Raw genomic sequence first — 20,586 nt, forward strand, 5'->3', positions numbered from 1 at the left:
ACTGTTCCCAGCTCTGCTAAAGCTAAATGGTTAACTTTTGCAGTGTTTTTCGGCTGTCAGAATCAAACAAACAGAGAAAAACATGTACAGTACAACTGTCTGCCAAAAGTTGTGAAAAACAGGGAAGGCAGACAGAGAAAGTATTAAAAAAAGAAGGCAATTCTTGATTGCAAGTTTTAGACAGAATTTGTATGGGAAGAATGTGAATAACGTTCACATTTGCTCAGCTAATTTTGTATATGGTATATATTTCAGGTTGACTACATTTGATCTGCTTTAAGCAAATTGTTTGCAAAACTTTTTTTTTTTATAAATAAATACTAGTCATTACTTTAGCATGACAAGATGACATTCACCTATATTCCTTGCTTTCAGGACCCTCACTCAGCCATGAACATGAACTAGGGCTAAGCATTATGGCAAAAAAAAAAATCTGAATTTGCTCAGCTCCAACTGTATCTGATATTTATTTTACGTTGAGTAAATGTTCACCTATTTTTTGTGAATTGTTTACAAAAATATGACATTCATCTATCTTCTTTGCTTTCCATATCTCCACCCAGCTACAAACTGATTCTAAGTAGATAACTCTTTATAGCTTTTGATGTCAGTTAATATTTAAGGAATTGGTGAAAAACCCAGATAGTTCATAATGTCTGGGTTAGCCAACCGGAAAGCGCTCACCCATCTTACACAAATAACTTGGCTTTGCTAGGGGCTTTCGTAATCTTCATTGCTAGGTAAGCTTCGCTGTAACATACTGCTGCATGCGCATGACACACTTGCTGGTTGTGCTTGAAAAATTCTGACCGTTTTGCACAGATACTTTAATTCAGTTTTGCAGCTATGAATAGTGTCCTCAAAAATCGCAACATTTAAAAGCAAGACAAATGTTTATGTATTTGTTTAAAAAAAATAATAAATATATATAAATATTTAAAGAAGCGCGTATAACCGCAATAATGTGTATGTTGGTGTTTGCTGTTGCCGGAGTAGTTACTCACAAATAAAAGACGAGGGTCCCATGTTGGGTGAACGTGGTTTGGAGGCAGCTGAGAAGTAGTCCACAGCTTTCTTGAATCGATCCACCTTGTCCTCCATGCGAGACTGAAACGAGAAACCAGTGTTCAACAAGAGCACACCATCAAAGCATTGCTGTCACCTATTGCTCGGTTGCACGTGACTAAAAACACACTGTTCTCACCTGTGGAAATTGTTCAAAGAGGGATTTTGGAAGAAGTTATTACAGAGTTCTTAAGGTAGAGCATCATAAAATACATATATATTTTTAAATCAAAACACAGGGAAAGATTACTGTTAATGCACTTGTTGAGTGGAGTCGAGTCAAACATGATTGAGTTAGCAGCTACCACTTTGTCAATGTCTGTATGAAATGGAAAATAAACTGTAAAAGCCTGTTTATTAATCTACATACTTTTCTTATAATTTTTTACTGATGATATTTTATCGCTGCACTTATCAATAGTATATGTAATTTGGTGTAAATAAAGACCTAAAGATGTTAAAAGATTAATTTTCTACTACTTCCGCTACAAGGTTATGTAATTGCCAGGGTTTGTTTGCTTGTCTGTCAGTTATGTTTGAAAAAAAACATGAGTAGATTTTGGGGATGATCCAGATCACCATCTGGATTGAGAATTTTTTCAAAACAATTTTACTGTCAATTTGTCTTGACAATTTAAACGAATTATTGCACCCATATTTGTTTATACACGAGGCAAGCATATGCAATGTCATCTCTTGCTGTCGACGGCGGTGTCATTACTACGGGGCAGTTAGCTGAATAAAAAAATACAGATAGCTGTATCGTATGTCCAAAATCTAAGTGGTCTTCCTGTAGTGTAGAACTAGAAACCGGTACAAAAATACTAATCTGGATATTGCTAAATATTGTTGGAATCTAAACATTGCTGGACAACAGGAAAGCAACCTAAAAATCAAACTGAACTTTGAAGCAAAACATTACTTTCACACTTAAGCAACACCGAATTACAAAGACAATAAACTTATTTTAATCCTAAATGACAGCAAAATATTTAGCTTGCAACAGTAGATCAACTGCAAAAACTAAACTTGAATATTATATATGTTATTAGGGAATTGTTTGTCAACACGGGAACTAACACCGATGAACAAAGCTTGCACCGCATTAATCACCATCAAATTCGTAATTAAACTAGGGAAGTTTAATTCCAACATTGTCTTTCATGACTGAATACCTAATAAAACACCAATCCAGATGATGAGTGTCTCCATACTTTTCTACTTTTACTCCTTGCAAGTGTAGAAGGAAGTGTGGGTGACAAGATAGTTGGTGATGTTAAAGCATTAATTTCTTCCTTAGAATGTATGGCACCAGTCCACCACATTGAGTTTTTTTTGATGAAGTCTGGCATGTATATTTAAACTTTTTTTTGAACAGTTGACCTGCTGCTTCTCTTTTCTGCTCTGCCTCCCTCTCCTGTATGGAGAGGTTATGAGGTAGCCACGGATCAGTTTCCACAGAGGATGAGCTAACTGTTCCAAGTCAGGACCAGAGGTGGACCACTCTTTTATGCATCAGTTGGTGACGACTCTACGCTGCCGACTTGTTTACATGATAGAGGATCCCTCTGCTGGACTCCCTAAGGACTGGACTCACATTATGAACCGGGTCCACCCACATCTGCAGTCGCTCCCATGGTTTCTCATTGTTCCCATTGGGTTGAGTTTTTTCTTACCCTGATGTGGTTTCAGATCTGAGAATGTCGTTGTGGTTTGTGAAACCCTTTGAGGCACTTGTGATGAAGGGCTTTATAAATGCATTTTGATTGATTGATTTATATATTGGACTCTAAACCCTTATAGTACTCTGACATTTGCACAGTTCAACAGGAGCAATTGAATGTTTATCACTCAAATGAAACCCACAGGTGCCTCTTGGTCACATAATTGCAACCCAGTAATTTGTTGTAGGTTTATTACACAAATAAGTACAGTAACAAGACATGTTCATGTAATTTGGTTGTTCTGCTTAGAGTGCTGCTCTCTAACAGCACCCACTGACAGACGACCATAAAGTTGCTATAGCAGCAAAGAATAATCATTAAGCCAGCAGCAATCAATTACCATCAAGCCAATCATTAAATAATACATCTTAAAACTCAAACAAAAGTTTGGTAGGGAACTAAATGTTACACCATTCTATCTTTGGGATTTTTAAGAACTTTTGACAGGTTAGCTAGTCAAAGATGCTGCCAAATCATTATTATTAGTGAACATGGCCCACCTGTGACTGTTTGAAGACATCGCTAGCGATGGCGTCTAGGTTTCCAAGGTCTTTGATGGAGGAGACGTACTCTGACACAGCCTTAATCACCACTTCACAGGGTGGCAGCACCAACTGATGGGCCCGCACCTGAAATACAAGAAGACATGCATTTAGTTGGAAAAAGTATTATTTTAAAGTTTTATTTCAGTCTAGTGTAAGCCTAATTTCAAAGGTTTAAGCAATGCAATGTATTAGGAGTATAACCCCTTGGCACCTCACGATTTTATTCGATTATCATTTTCAAAATCATTGGTAAATATATTGTCAATAAACGTGGCACAGTGGCTGGTAATTCTGCTGGGTCTTGTAATTTCAGGATTTTAAACTAGTGCTATATTATATTGGGACGGTATAGCTCGGTTGGTAGAGTGGCCGTGCCAGCAACTTGGGGGTTCCTGGTTCGATCCCCGCTTCCGCCATCCTAGTCACTGCCGTTGTGTCCTTGGGCAAGACACTTTACCCAACCGCTTCCAGTGCCACCCACACTGGTTTAAATGTAACTTAGATATTGGGTTTTACTATGTAAAGCGCTTTGAGTCACTAGAGAAAAGCGCTATATAAATATAATTCCCTTCCCCTATATGTTGTATTGATGAAGTCATCAATGGTCTATTGCTTATTGGGTTTCAAAAGGTCAATGTTGAAAGTCCTTAAATAAGTAAATTACTTTTAGACTGATTTCAGAGAAGGTTGCCTTAATCTGTTAGTGATTTAGCGCAGCAGCTAGCGTTAGCGCCTCTCTACTGCTCGTTTGGTGTGTCAAATGTTTAGCTACACCTCAGTTTAAAAGAGCCTTTCCCCAAGACTGTAATATAGCGGCTGGGTGGCTGAAAAATAGCTTTAAACTTGCCAGCCGGCGGCTTTCGCCACAGTGAGCAAGTATAAGCTCCGTCTATCCCCGACAACAAGCATTAGGCTATAAACCTAACGTTAATGAACACAATGAACGAAAACTGCTTTGACATGGAAACGCCTAACGAATTACTTACGAATAAACAACCCATTACATTGCTACTTACAACAAAAATAATCTGAGTAATCTCAACAATGGTTATCTAGCCGTATAACACTTACGCTACCTTAAGCACTTTGCACGTTTTTATTAAGATACCGTTATATACCGTATACTGCCATTCGGACTAAAAATACCGCGTTATCAGTTTTGGTCCATATCGCCCAGCACTATGTACAGTATTAACTCTAAATTTTCCATTTATTTATTGAAAGTGATATGACAGTTGGGCTGGACAATTATGGCAAAAATAATAATCACGATTATTTTGATTGAGAATTGTAATCCCAATTAATTGTACATTTATCATTAATTTGAAAACATGACTTTTGTACCACCAAAACTCAACTTTAAACAGTTTTTTAAAAACTGATTTAAATGAGTAACAAATAAACCATAACAAGTAAAATAATAATAATAATAGCAATAATACATTTAAAAAACACTAGCAATATGAAAACAACAAAATTCAGTTTTTCCGTTTTAATTCAGTTTTTTTTTTTTACCTTTTACACTTATTTTACCACCATAGAGTGTATGCTTTTGTGCAAGTAAACTGTATAAAATGTTTGTTAATTACAGTAAATGCAAAAATCCTCACATTTATTGGTGAAATACATCTTTGGACAATTTTGAACAATATTTTTAGGTCAAAGCATAATAACTGTAAATGTATCAGTAAGTGCTTTGTACATTATGTATGTGTAAGGTACTTTTTGAAACCTTTAGACAGGATGAGGCGCAGCGGGCTATTATTGTGAAGGGTGGACGTGTGCTGTGCTGCTGTTCTTATCTTGAGGAGTTAAGAAAGAACTTGAGGCTATATAAAAAATGTTTTTTTAAATAGAATAAAAAAGAGTTGCGGCTGCTGTCCACCTGTTTGTACATTAATGTTTCACTGATGATGTCGATAACAACAACACAAGCAGATGAGATGCGTTGTAGGTGTATAGATTGTTCTTGCTAGCTTTAGCATCGTAGTTTAGCCGCTGTTTCAAGTGGCCGTCTCGACATTGTTTAGTTTAGGACATGTTCAAGGGGTGAGTGAGCATTCCCGTCTGTGTGTGCATGGTTATGGTTACACGAATAAACTAACTAGTTTTATTCTATTTTGTGTATAACTACACGGAGTGTGCATAATATTTGGTGTCTTGGCCACTGTCCCATGCAAATACAGCAGTGTTACGAAACTAACATATATATATATATGTATATATATATGCTTCACATAGCTGTCTTTCTTTGTGTGTTAGCTTGAAAAATTAACATTGCTCAAAGTGAACTGTACAGGAATATGTATTGGCGGGTAAGCTTGGCTGAGCTGAATGCGGCATCATGGTCTACTACAAAAGCAGTTTGTTTGTAAGTCGGTATTTTTTTCCGGACATGTACGTGGTATAGTAAGCGGACTTGTTCCTACTCTCTGTCTTTAATAGTGACGGTAATTCAGTACAGTAGGATTAATTTCCAAATATTAGCTTCGGCCTACTTACTGTTGCGGAGATGTACCGATAGTCTGCAGATGGTGCTTCAAGTTTGTTGTATTTTTGCCGAAGAAAATTGAGCCATGGGGTTTACAAGTTGTTTTGTTGTCTACCATGGAAAAAATTAATTGCGTCCTTGTGTCTTTCCGAAGTAGAAGACATGTTGTATTGATGTCTTGTATTGAGTCTTGCTTCCAAAGACGCTAGTTCTGATTAGATACCCTTTGTGCTTTTCCACCCTCCGCTCTCCCACATGCAACTGTGATTGGATATTTCCGCTTAAAAACTAAATTAAATATAATTGGATTTTGTCACTGTCAACATTTTCGTCTCGTTTTAATTCGTTGACCAAATTGTCAATTTTGTCATTGTTTTAGTCAACATGCTTTTGTTGTCATTCGTTATCGTCCCAATTTTTGAAGATGAAAATTTTTAGTCAACAAAATTAAAACTGCTTTTACTGGCCAGTTCCTCCAACTAAGATGTTGTTTCATCAGTGTTTGAAGACTCAGTGTGTGAGCTATGAGCAGCAGCGCCCCCCTCTGTGCATGGAGGAGGAGGAGGCAGGACACACACTGCTCTGCAGTGATCAGTGACACTTCCACATCAATCACTTGTCCATTTGGTTATAGTTCAAGTTTATTTCAAACATGATATACAGATGCACCAAAATGTTACTCTCGTTTTATCAACTTTGGATGGATTTATTAAATGCAAATTAAAAGTTTAAAATATGCATTCGCAGATGTGCCGCAAGTTTACATACCGTTTGTTTACTCGCACTGTACAGTCCTGACAGGATACGATACCTTAAGAGATGCTAGTGGGTGTTCGGGTCCCAGCAGGCTCCAGTGGAAGGCAGCCAGGTCTTCATCAGGCAGAATATGATTTCCTTCAAAAATAGAGACTTTCAAATGTTTGCTCTGTCAATGAGCACAGCTCAAGTAGGTGTGTGTGCTTCAGTGAAATCATGTCAAAGAGCACGATGGGTGCTTGGTTTGATATTGCATGCAAGCTAAAGTATGTTAGAGTGGGCCGCTCCTTACCCAGTAGAGCAGCGAAGCAGGGTAGGTGCTGAGTCTTAAGTCCGAGCTGCCTGGCGGCTTCAGACAGCAGATACTGGTGTGTTGTCAGATTTTTGCCATTCCAGCTAAGTTTGAGTGCATGTGAGGAGAAATAGGCAGGTACATTGCAGAGTGAAAACTCAGAATCCTGAGCTATCAGGCCGGCAAATCCAAAGTCTCTGTAAAGAGACAGCACTTCCTGGTGATGATCTTCCAAAGTCTGTACAACCTGTAGACAGATCAGACATATCATCAGATCAGCTTTGGATTGAGTAGCCATGACCACAAAACAAATCAAATTGTGGAAAAGCTGAAGATATTTAAGCAAGATTATAAGAACATGCAAAGACAGTCAAAGTGGGACCAACCGTAAGACCTACTCGGCTAACTGCAGTAACAAAGGGCTTCGTTTACACAGTACACCAAATCAGATTTTTTTTGCCTTCAATTGACACAGGCTAAACGCTTCAAAGTATTACAAATCCGATATTTTTGCATCAGATTTGGGCCACATCAGGAGGTAGTCCGAATCTGTTTGGAATCTGATCTTTTAAAATGTGACTGCACTCTAAATGACAATGCGACCTGTGTGTGAATTTTATGTCATATTTGGCCGTGTGCGTGCAGAAATGCAATTAGCAATTCTCTTCGTCGTCCTCATGCAGTTTTCCATCATCTTCCTACTTCCTCTACACAACAGCCACAACACAAACCCACTAAAATGCTGACCTGTGGCGTCCATGTTTTTATGTGTTGTCGTGACTTTCTTGTTCATTTACGGAATCTGGTCAACTTCCTTTGTTTACACTTTATCGAACTGCACATTGGGGCCTGTGCTCGTTTACAGTGGAGTCTGATAAAGATCACAAATTACTTGTAAACTAAACAGTCAGTTGGAAAAAATCTGTTTTCAAAAGAAATCAGATTTGGTCAATCAGCAAGCTCATTGCTTGTGCTAGTGTTGTCATGATACCAGAATTTAAGTAGTCGATACCTATGAATTTCAACAATTCTCAATACTCATTCAACAGCACGTTGAAAAGACAAAAACTGAACCAATGTACTTTTTAAATCACTACCTTATTTAAAAACTGTTTCAAACTGCCCAGCTGCCAAAAGGTAATTATGTATTCAAAAAGAACAGCAGTGGTCTATAGCCTCTATATATATATATATATATATATATATATATATATATATATATATATATATATATATATATATATATATATATATATATATATATATATATATATATATATATATGTGTTTATGTATATAGTTATACATAGTTTTATAAATATATATCTATATATATATAGTGATATATATTTATAAAACTATATGTATAACTATATACATAAACATATATATGTTTATGTATATAGTTATACATATAGTTTTATAAATATATATCACTATATACAGGTATATATAGATATATATACAGGTATATGTATAACTATATACATAAATATATATATATATATATATGTTTGTATATATATTAGGGCTGCAACTAACAATTAATTTGATAATCGATTAATCTGTCGATTATTACTTCGATTAATCGATTAATAATCGGATAAAAAAGACAAACTACATTTTTATCCTTTCCAGTATTTTATTGAAAAAAAACCCAGCATACTGGCAACATACTTATTTTGATTATTGTTTCTCAGCTGTTTGTACATGTTGCAGTTTATAAATAAAGGTTTATTAAAATAAATAAATAAAATAAAAAATAAATAATTATTGCCTCTGCGCTTGCACATAGCATAGATCCAACGAATCGATGACTAAATTAACCGCCAACTATTTTTATAATCGATTTTAATCGATTAGTTGTTGCAGCCCTAATATATATATATACAGTATATAGTGATATATATTTATAAAACTATATGTATAACTATATACATAAACATATATATATATATGTTTATATATATATAGTGATATATACTTATAAAACTATATGTATACATAAACATATATATATATATATGTTTATATATATATATAAACACACATATATATATATAAACATATATATATATATAAACATCTATATATAAACATATATGTATACACATATATATATATATAAACATATATATATATAAACATCTATATATATAAACATATATGTATACACATATATATATATGTTTATATATATATAAACACACATATATATATATATAAACATCTATATATATAAACATATATGTATACACATATATATATATATAAACATCTATATATATAAACATATATGTATACACATATATATATATATATATATACATATATATATATATATATATACTGTTTATAAAAAACTATATATATTATATATACAGTATGGCTTACGCAACTGAAGTGTCGTGATTTCGATATCAAATTCATTTAGATGCCTATTTAATTACATTACATATTAAATGTCTATATAAGTCCACTAATTTCAGAACTGCATAAATATACAAACCCTGTTTCCATATGAGTTGGGAAATTGTGTTAGATGTAAATATAAACGGAATACAATGATTTGCAAATCATTTTCAACCCATGTTCAGTTGAATATGCTACAAAGACAACATATTTGATGTTCAAACTGATAAACATTTTTTTTTTGCAAATCATTAAATTTAGAATTTGATGCCAGCAACACGTGACAAAGAAGTTGGGAAAGGTGGCAATAAATACTGATAAAGTTGAGGAATGCTCATCAAACACTTATTTGGAACCTCCCACAGGTGAGCAGGCAAATTGGGAACAGGTGGGTGCCATGATTGGGTATAAAAGTAGATTCCATGAAATGCTCAGTCATTCACAAACAAGGTTGGGGCGAGGGTCACCACTTTGTCAACAAATGCGTGAGCAAAATGTTGAACAGTTTAAGAAAAACCTTTCTCAACCAGCTATTGCAAGGAATTTAGGGATTTCACCATCTACGGTCCGTAATATCATCAAAGGGTTAAGAGAATCTGGAGAAATCACTGCACGTAAGCAGCTAAGCCTGTGACCTTCGATCCCTCAGGCTGTACTGCATCAACAAGCGACATCAGTGTGTAAAGGAAATCACCACATGGGCTCAGGAACACTTCAGAAACCCACTGTCAGTAACTACAGTTGGTCGCTACATCTGTAAGTGCAAGTTAAAACTCTCCTATGCAAGGCGAAAACCGTTTATCAACAACACCCAGAAACGCCGTCGGCTTCGCTGGGCCTGAGCTCGTCTAAGATGGACTGATACAAAGTGGAAAAGTGTTCTGTGGTCTGACGAGTCCACATTTCAAATTGTTTTTGGAAACTGTGGATGTCGTGTCCTCCGGACCAAAGAGGATCGGATTGTTATAGGCGCAAAGTTGAAAAGCCAGCATCTGTGATGGTATGGGGGTGTATTAGTGCCCAAGACATGGGTAACTTACACATCTGTGAAGGTGCCATTTATGCTGAAAGATACATACAGGTTTTGGAGCAACGTTGCCATCCAAGCAACGTTACCATGGACGCCCCTGCTTATTTCAGCAAGACAATGCCAAGCCACGTGTTACATCAAGGTGGCTTCATAGTAAAAGAGTGCGGGTACTAGACTGGCCTGCCTGTAGTCCAGACCTGTCTCCCATTGAAAATGTGTGGCGCATTATGAAGCCTAAAATACCACAACGGCGACCCCCGGACTGTTGAACAACTTAAGCTGTACATCAAGCAAGAATGGGAAAGAATTCCACCTGAGAAGCTTAAAAAATGTGTCTCCTCAGTTCCCAAACGTTTACTGAGTGTTGTTAAAAGGAAAGGCCATGTAACACAGTGGTGAACATGCCCTTTCCCAACTACTTTGGCACGTGTTGCAGCCATGAAATTTTAAGTTAATTATTATTTGAAAAAAAAAAAAAAAAAGTTTGTGAGTTTAAACATCAAATATCTTGTCTTTGTAGTGCATTCAATTGAATATGGGTTGAAAAGGATTTGCAAATCATTGTATTCCGTTTATATTTACATCTAACACAATTTCCCAACTCATATGGAAACGGGGTTTGTATATATATATTAGGGGTGTAACGGTACGTGTATTTGTATTGAACCGTTTCGGTACGGGGGTTCCGGTTTGGTTTGGAGGGGTACCGAACAAGTTTCCACATGGACATATTAAGTAGCGTAACACATGTTGTGTAAACAATGCACACCGAGGTACAACACACGGCATGCTAGCAGCTAACGGGCTACGATAGACTGACCATACGTCCTCTTTTCACCGGACATGTCCTCTTTTGCGGAGCTGTCAGGGCGGAGTTTCTTAAAATCCTCAAATGTCCGGCATTTTGAGTTAGGGTTGCGTGTATTTTCAATGTACGTTCAGGGTAAAGAAGGGGTTAAAAACAAAACAAATTGTGCGCGCAGCAGCATTCGTGAGGGAGGCGCATAGACAGAGAGAGCGAGAGCGAGAGAGTTATGATAAACGCGCATGCGTCGCCAGGCTCTGCTTTTTATCCTAGATTTATCAGATTTAATTTTTTTATTATCTATAGTAGTGGTGTCAAAAGTGTGCCCCGGAGGCCATTTGCGGCCCACAGCTAACGTTTTAAAGGCCCACGGCACATTCTAAAAATACTATTAAAATAAACAAAAACATAACAAAAGTGAAATAAAAAAGCTTTAGGGTTAAATGGAATTTAGAAAAAGTTGCAATGTTGACCAATAAAACAAAGCTGTTTTTTTCCCTTTCAAACTGTCATTGCTCAAAACATAATATTGAATCGAAATCAATGTTTTTATGAATTATTGACCTATCCAAGGTTCCGATTACTTCACATCAAATATTCCACTAAGAAAAATATTTTTGGTGGAAGATTTTGCAAACTTGGTAAATAAATAACCCCAAAATGTATATCTTGTTGTTTTCTTACTGTACCGAAAATGAACCGAACCGTGACCTCTAACCGAGGTACGTACCGAACTGAAATTTTTCTGTACCGTTACACCTCTAATATATACAGTATATATATATACATATATGTATGTATATACATATATATATACACATACATACATGTATACCGTAATTTCCGGACTATAAGCCGCACCTGACTATAAGCCGCACCAGCTAAATTTAGGGGAAAATACAGATTGCTCCATATATAAGCCGCACCCGACTATAAGCCGCAGGGTTTTGATGTGTAATTACCGTAGTATATAGGGGTTCCTGCTACCACGGAGGGGATTGTCGGGACAGAGATGACTGTTTGGGAACGCAAAGCGTCCCATTTATTAACAATAAATCTTTCAATCATTCAATCAAACTTTCACATCTTTGACATGGCGAACAGCATTCATGCAGAGTACAAATAATACAACGGTGCAAAGTAATACAAAGTGCTCGCCTGTACGTTATCAAAATAACCAGCCTACCGGTATATGAAAAGTCAGTCTTTAATCATTGTGTCATCGTCTTCCTCCTGTGTACTAAAACCACCGAAATCCTTTTCGTCGGTGCCGGAGAAGAACAGGCCGTATATAAGCCGCACCCTTGTATAAGCCGCAGGGACCAGAACGCGGGGAAAAAGTAGCGGCTTATAGTCCGGAAATTACGGTACATACATTCATATACATACATACATGGATTCATAAATACATACATACTAGGGATGTCAAGGTATGAACATTTCTTATCACGGTTATTGTCAACAACATTGTCACGGTTATTACTTTCGCAGTGTTTTTAAATGTGCCTAAAATTAAAAAAAAAACTACTTATACTGAACTCTTTTAACCAAGTTTTTTTTTAAATAAATACAAACACCACATTCAAAATGTATGTAGTACCTCAAGTAGAAATTGAATGTGCATATGTAAGCAACACAAGCATTGTAAAGAAAGCAATATGGCAGAAACAAAATAATATACATAAATAAAAATACATGTGAAAATTGTGCAAGTTGTTGATAGTTTATATATCAATGATGAAATCTTAACATTATAACACATGCCAATACGGCCGGGTTAACTTATAAAGTGACATTTTAAATTTGCCGCTAAACTTCCGGTTCGAAACGCCTCTGAGGATGACGTATGCGCGTGACGTAGCCCGGGGAACACGGGTATGCCTTCCACATTGAAGCCAATACGAAAAAGCTCTGTTTTCATTTCATAATTCCACAGTATTCTGGACATCTGTGTTCATGAATCTGTTGCAATCATGTTCATTGCATTATGGAGAAAGAAGCTGAGCAAGCAAAGAAGAAAGTTGTCGGTGCGAAATGGACGTATTTTTCGAACGAAGTCAGCAACAACAGTACACAGCCGGCGCTTCTTTGTTTACATTCCCGAAAGATGCAGTCAAGATGGAAGAACTCGAATAACAGAGACTCTAACCAGGAGGACTTTTGACTTCGTTACACAGACGCCTGTAGAGAACTGGGACAACACAGACTCTTACCAGGATTACTTTGATTTGGATGACAAAGACGCAGACGTGCTACTGTGAGTATGCAGCTTTGGCTTCTAAACATTTGATCGCTTGACCGTATGTGCGCAACTTTTTTTTGCGTATGTACGTAACTTTTTAAAAATATATAAGCTTTATGAACCTTGGATTAGGTGAACGGTCTTTTGGGCTGAGTGATTGTGTGTGTTGATCAGGTGTTTGAATTGTATTGGCGTGTTCTATGGAGCTAGGAGCTAGCATAGGAGCTAGGAGTTAGCATAACAAAGACGTAGGTGTTTTTATGCAGGATTAATTTGTGTCATATTAAATATAAGCCTGGTTGTGTTGTGGCTAATAGAGTAAATATATGTCTTGTGTTTATTTACTGTTTTAGTCATTCCCAGCTGAATACCAGGTACCGTGAGTATGCAGCCTTGGCTGCTAAACATTTGATAGCTTGACCGTACGTGCGCGTCACGTACGTAACTTTTTAAAAATATATGAGCTTTATGAACCTTGGGTTAGGTGAACGGTCTTTTGGGCTGAGTGATTGTGTGTGTTGATCAGGTGTTTGAATTGTATTGGCGTGTTCTATGGAGCTAGGAGCTAGCATAGGAGCTAGGAGCTAGCATAACAAACACGTATATGTGTTTTTATGCAGGATTAATTTGTGGCATATTAAATATAAGCCTGGTTGTGTTGTGGCTAATAGAGTATATATATATGTATTGTGTTTATTTACTGTTGTAGTCATTCCCAGCTGAATATCAGGTACCGTGAGTATGCAGCCTTGGCTGCTAAACATTTGATAGCTTGACCGTATGTGCGCGTCACGTACGTAACTTTTTAAAAATATATAAGCTTTATGAACCTTGGGTTAGGTGAACGGTCTTTTTGGCTGAGTGATTGTGTGTGTTGATCAGGTGTTTGAATTGTATTGGCGTGTTCTATGAAGCTAGGAGCTAGCAGAGGAGCTAGGAGCTAGCATAACAAACACGTAGGTGTTTTTATGCAGGATTAATTTGTGGCATATTAAATATAAGCCTGGTTGTGTTGTGGCTAATAGAGTATATATATATGTCTTGTGTTTATTTACTGTTGTAGTCATTCCCAGCTGAATATCAGGTCACCCCCGGCTCTCACAGCATCTTCCCTATCTGAATAGCTTCAACTCCCCACTAGTCCTTCACTTGCACTTTACTCATCCACAAATCTTTCATCCTCGCTCAAATTAATGGGGAAATTGTCGCTTTCTCGGTCCGAATCTCTCTCACTTCATGCGGCCATCATTGTAAACAATAGGGAACTTTGCGTATATGTTCAATTGACTACGTCACGCTACTTCCGGTAGGGGCAAGCCTTTTTTTTTATCAGATACCAAAAGTTGCAATCTTTATCGTCGTTGTTCTATACTAAATCCTTTCAGCAAAAATATGGCAATATCGCAAAATGATCAAGTATGACACATAGAATAGATCTGCTATCCCCATTTAAATAAAAAAAATTCATTTCAGTAGGCCTTTAATTCTTACATACATACATATATAGTTATACATATATGGTTACAAATAAAAATATTCAACTATTTTACATTCAATTACATTCTAAAAAGCTGCTTTGGCGTGGAGCCTTCAATTATATAAACAATATTGTTCTTTATATCCTTTCACATGCCACAGGCCGATGAAAAAAAGCTGTATTTAGCAAATGGCCTCAAGGTCATACAATGCCTTCCTGGTGAAAGAAGTTAACCAGTGATATAGCCAGGTGACGGAAGAGTGTTTTAAAGTGTTTTCTTAGCACTTATGTGCTCATAGAGTCCAGCGTACTGTGGGTGAAGCAGACTCCACGTGGAATGTCTGCAGTCATCAGAGCTTCCATAGTTGAAAATAGTGAAATATCCGTGCAACATTACATCAATCGACAATCCTTGCGCACTGTTTACATTTTTCTACCATAGTGCCCTACAGCACCGTGTAACAGGGGTTAGTGCGTGTGCCTCACAATATGAAGTTACTGGGTTCGATCCCCGGGCTTAGGGTTTTTCTGTGGGGAGTTTGCATGTTCTCCCCGTGACTGCGTACACTGGCTTCCTCCTACCTCCAAAGACATGCATGTAGATAGGTTGATTGGCAAAACTAAATTGGCCCTAGTGTGGGAATGTGAGTGTGAATGTCTGTGTTGGCCCTGCAATGGGGTGGCGACTTGTCCAGGGTGTACCCCGCCTTCCGCCCGAGTGCAGCTGGGGAGCAGCGGCTTCACTTTGAGCTCCTCCTGGATTACAGAGCTTCTCACCTCATCTCTAAGGGAGAGCCCCACCACCCTACGGAGAAAACTCATTTCGGCCACTTGTACCCGTGATCTTGTCCTTAGGTCATAATCCAAAGCTCATGACCATAGGTGAAGATGGGATGCCTTCAAGCTCAGCTCCTTCTACAGTGTCCTCATTACTCAAGACGCCGCACTGATTCGCCTGTCGATTTCACGATTCACTCTTCCCTCACTCGTGAACAAGACTCCAAGGTATTTGAACTCCTCCACTTGGGGAAAGATCTCTTCCCCAACCCGGAGATTTCACAATTCCACCATTACTTGCTCAGGAGTTTGGATGCCCATTAATCGTTTTTTTTATGATCGTGAGGAGCCAAAATCGAAATTAAAATTTGATTTATTGTCCAGCACGAGCAAGTAGTACTCGCTACCAGCTGCTCCAAGCAAAATGTTCCAGCCAATTTGTCTCAGAAGTGAGTCTTGGAAAACCTTTTATTCATGCATTGCCCTTATTTTAATTTTATGTTATGCTTCGGTTGCAAAATGCAGATCGGTGTCACATGTAATGTAATGTAATGTCGATGTCGATGTGAAAAATACGAACCAAGCAGTGCTTTGTGTGACAAGAGTGTGTGGCGCATAATCCGCACAGTCATAAAATTTGAGCTTTGCACGCAAATGCCTGGTGGACGTCCACTTTGAGTATGCGCGGACCTATGCGAACTACGTTTCGCCTAAGTATGTTTGGGCTTTTGTAGAGTGATGAAGATTCAATTGCACGATTCTGGAGGTTTTAGCATGCTCTGGCAATGCACACTTCTTGGGCTTTTGGTAGTCGATCTATGCTCTCACCCACGTGGCAAATACTTCAAAGCCCGCTTATATTTGATTAGAGAAATGCATGATGCAAGATAAACCTCTTTCACTTTTAATATGTACTTCTACCTGCTAAATACAACGACAGTGTCGCTAAAGTGCATCACAGATCATTTCTGCAACATCTTTTGGTCTGGCAAACAAGGCACACATGAGGTGTGTTATGAAGCGGGGTTATGCCACACCTACAGTTATGCTGAACTGCCAGTTTCATTATAATTTGTTTACGAGCAAGGGCTAACCGGAAGCGCTAAATCCGCATTCGAGACAGGCTTCCACGAATAAGTAAATGTATGGGAATTACTGGCTGATTTTTTTTAAAGACTGCAGACATTCTTCTGCGCTAAGTCAGTGCTCACGTGCAGGGGATTGATGTGGATCGCGGAAGAAAAAGAGTTGCTCAGTATTCAATGCAGACAGTAATGAAAAAAGGAGGTAACAAACCAAATGTTTTGCTTGTTGGTATCGAAGTATCGATACAAAAGACTACCCTATGCTTGGGGATATGTGTCTACAAGAATTAATAATATAGACTTAATTTATCCTACATTGGGTAATTTAAAAAAGGTTAATATCCCATCCCGGGGGTCAAACCCAGGTTTCCTAATTGACTATACAGGACGTCTAATCCACCCGTCAGTACCTAGTTGGGTCAATTTTGGGATTGACCCATCCATCTCTTTAATAATGGAACAAAAATAAATTACATTAAATATTTATAATTTTGTTTATTACATGTTGTAACACTAGTTAACAGCATGCCATTTGTTTAGTTATTTAAAAGGCAAGTGAGCCACATGCTAATGCTAACCGGCACACAGGATAATGCCAAACCTAAACCAATTGGATGTGTTCATATTGACGATGTAAGCTCAACGCTGGCAATTATTCTTTGTGTCCTGTTATTTACAGCTGAAATGGACCGTAGACTAGATCAAGGGTAGAGAACCTATGGCTCGGGAGTCAGATGTGGCCAGATGCAGCCCTCGAAAGGGCTGCATCTGGTCACAGGTAAATCCTAAAACATTCTCATGCATTTTAGTCCATCCATGCATCCTCTACTGCTTAAATTCAAACCAAGGGTTGGCTCAAGCTATCTCGGTTTGAGTCAGTCACAGCTACAAATGTGAGGTCAACAAGTTAACGCCTCGCCTTTAAATCAAATGTTCAGCTTTGTAATTTATGTGGATAATATAACCTTTTGAAAAGAAGATGGCGAAAGGAAAAACAGATGACGAGTACTGCACGTTTCAGAATGAATGGACACAAAATATGCTTTTAGTATGTGTCTAATATACAATAATAATATTTTCTCAATGAAACGGTCAAATGTGAAGCGGAACTTCGACACATTTTGCAATAAAGGTAAGAAGTACTAAATTGATAATTGGTTCACTTCAGTATAACGTTATAAAGAATGGATTTAGACTTATACTCCAAAATAGCTTCTTAAAATGCACGCATGTAGTTGTATTCAGTGTAGGGCTGCAACTAACGATTAATTTGATAATCGATTAATCTGTCAATTATTACTTCGATTAATAATCGGATAAAAAAGACAAACTTCATTTCTATCCTTTCCAGTATTTTATTGGAAAAAAAACAGCATACTGGCACCATACTTATTTTGATTGTTTCTCAGCTGTGTGTACATGTTGCAGTTTATAAAAAAATAAAAAATAAAATAAATAACAAATTGCCTCTGCCCATGCGCATAGCATAGATCCAACGAATCGATGACTAAATTAATCGCCAACTATTTTATAATCGATTTTAATCGATTAGTTGTTGCAGCCCTAATTCAGTGTTAAAAAAAATATCACATGGCTTTCGTGGAAATACTTTTTTTTTAATATTTGGGTTTCATGGCTTTCTCAGGCAAAAAAGTTACCAACCCCTGAACTAGACAGCTATAGATATAGACAGTTAGCCTGATGCTGAGCACTTTAGTCATTGAACAGCTTTCTGATTGTGCTGGACCGTGTGAACAGGCTTTTAGACACTTGGAAAGTTTATTGTGTAAAACTCAGGGCACTTTGTCTTGTTATTGTCATCTTATTGACTTACCCTTACTACCAAATATTCATGATCACGAAACACACAATACCACTCCCCTTATATGTAATCAGCCTGATTTGTGTAAAGTACCCTGAACAGGGCAGACAAAAAAAGACAAATCTGTAACAATATTTCAGTGATTTCTCTTTACAGTATGCCTTATGGCTCTGTTTTTCAATTGTTGCTGTTATTCTGTTTATTCAATTTCTGAATTGTGAAAAAAAAAAAAGTCAAAGCCAGCAAATATCCCCCGGGCCGCACTTTGGACACCCCTAGTATGCATGTTTCATCATTAAGACAAAGTGATATGGAAGGTGTCTCCAGGCTCTGTTGTCTTCAGCACTATCGCTAGTCATGACTCCCGTTAGTTAAAGGCAGTGCTGCACGCTTATGGAGTTGTCCCGCATCCTTTCACACGTTGCCATTCACGATGATGGCAATGCACACTTCCTGGGATTGTGGAGGCGCTCTGCATGTCTGCATCTGCACTCACATAACAAATATTTCCCCTTTTGTGACTGCTAGTAACTGATGATGGAATAATGCATGATGCAAAAACGCATCCTGTCTTTTCACTTTGCATTAGAGTACAGCACACCTCTGCAAAAAACTTAAGACTGTACCAAAAAAAAAAAAAATTAAATACATTTGTCTCTAGTACCTTTCTAATACTTAGAAGAGGCTGAATACTCACTAAAGATAGTGACAAAGTTGTTAAGTTGCCAACATTGTTCCCTCCTGCTACGTCGTCTTCAGCAGACAAGGTGCATATGAGCTTAATTTAGAAGCAGGGTTACATTGCATACTGCCACCGAAAAGGTAGCACCAAGTCTATTTGTGGCGGGTGGAATGTATTTGTTCCTAATCCATCCATCCATACATTTTCTACCGCTTGTACCTTGTGGGGTCGCGGGGGTGCTGGAGCCAATCTCAGCTGCATTCAGGCAGTAGGCGGGGTACACCCTGGACAAGTCGCCACCTCATCGCAGGGCCAACAGATAGACAACATTCACACATTAGGGCCAATTTTAGTGCTGCTAATAAACCTGTGGAATGCGCTCCCAACAGGTATAAAAGAAAGGGCATCTCTATCCTCCTTCAAAACCGCAATACAAGTTCACCTCCAGGCAGCTACAACCCTAAACTAACACCCTCCCCGGATTGCTAATAATCAAATGTAGACAATCAAATGCAGATACTTTTTCTTATGCCTTCTGATCTCTCTCTCTCTCTATGTCCACTACTTGTTGTCCATATCCTACCCCCCCCCCCCCACCCCCACACCCCTGATTGTAAATAATTCAATGTGATTATCTTGTGTGATGACTGTATTATGATGATAGTATATATGATAGTATATATCTGTATCATGAATCAAGTTGAAAAACGTATTCGGGTGTTACCATTTAGTGGTCAATTGTACGGAATATGTACTTCACTGTGCAACCTACTAATAAAAGTCTCAATCAATCAATCAAAAACCTATCCCCAGGTGCATGTCTTTGAAAGTGGAAGGAAGCCGGAGTACCTGGAGGGAACCCACGCAGTCACAAGGAGAACATGCAAACTTCACACAGAAAGATCACCATAGATAAATTCATGTATGGGAAACAATGTTAAGTTAAAGTACCACTGATTGTCACACACACACTAGGTGTGGTGAAATTTGTCCTCTGCATTTGACCCATCCCCTTGTTCACCCCCTGGGAGGTGAGGGGAGCAGTGGGCAGGCCCGGGAATCATTTTTGGTGATTTAACCCCCTATTCCAAAAGGTAATGGGTCCCATTTTTATAGTCTTTGGTATGACTCGGCCGGAATTTGAAATCACAACCTACTGATCTCAGGGCGGACACTCTAACCCCTAGGCCATAGTAGGTGGCCTAGTGGTTGAGATCTATATATACACAGCTGTATAGGGTTGTCCCAATACCAGTATTTTGGTACCTGTACCAAAAATATATTTTGATACTTTTCTAAAAAAAAAAGGGGACCACAAATAATGGCATTACTGGCTTTAACTTAATAAAAAAATCTTACGGTACATTAAATATATGTTTTT

The 20,586-nt window shown here is 37.8% G+C and overlaps 1 protein-coding gene across 1 annotated transcript in view; it reads right to left on the minus strand.

Moving 5' to 3' along the window:
- Window positions 1-20,586, minus strand: part of fam120c (family with sequence similarity 120 member C) — a 61,030-nt gene that overhangs the window by 27,970 nt on the left and 12,474 nt on the right. Inside the window, exons 2-5 of the mRNA XM_062053546.1 lie at window positions 6,874-7,120; window positions 6,637-6,719; window positions 3,290-3,418; window positions 1,005-1,107 (exon numbers count right to left, since the gene is read on the minus strand). Of these exons, the coding sequence (XP_061909530.1) occupies window positions 1,005-1,107; window positions 3,290-3,418; window positions 6,637-6,719; window positions 6,874-7,120 (562 nt within the window). The remainder of the gene's footprint in view (window positions 1-1,004; window positions 1,108-3,289; window positions 3,419-6,636; window positions 6,720-6,873; window positions 7,121-20,586) is intronic.

This window comes from Entelurus aequoreus, linkage group LG07, assembly GCF_033978785.1.
Source record: "Entelurus aequoreus isolate RoL-2023_Sb linkage group LG07, RoL_Eaeq_v1.1, whole genome shotgun sequence".
In the NCBI taxonomy this organism is placed as follows: domain Eukaryota; kingdom Metazoa; phylum Chordata; class Actinopteri; order Syngnathiformes; family Syngnathidae; genus Entelurus; species Entelurus aequoreus.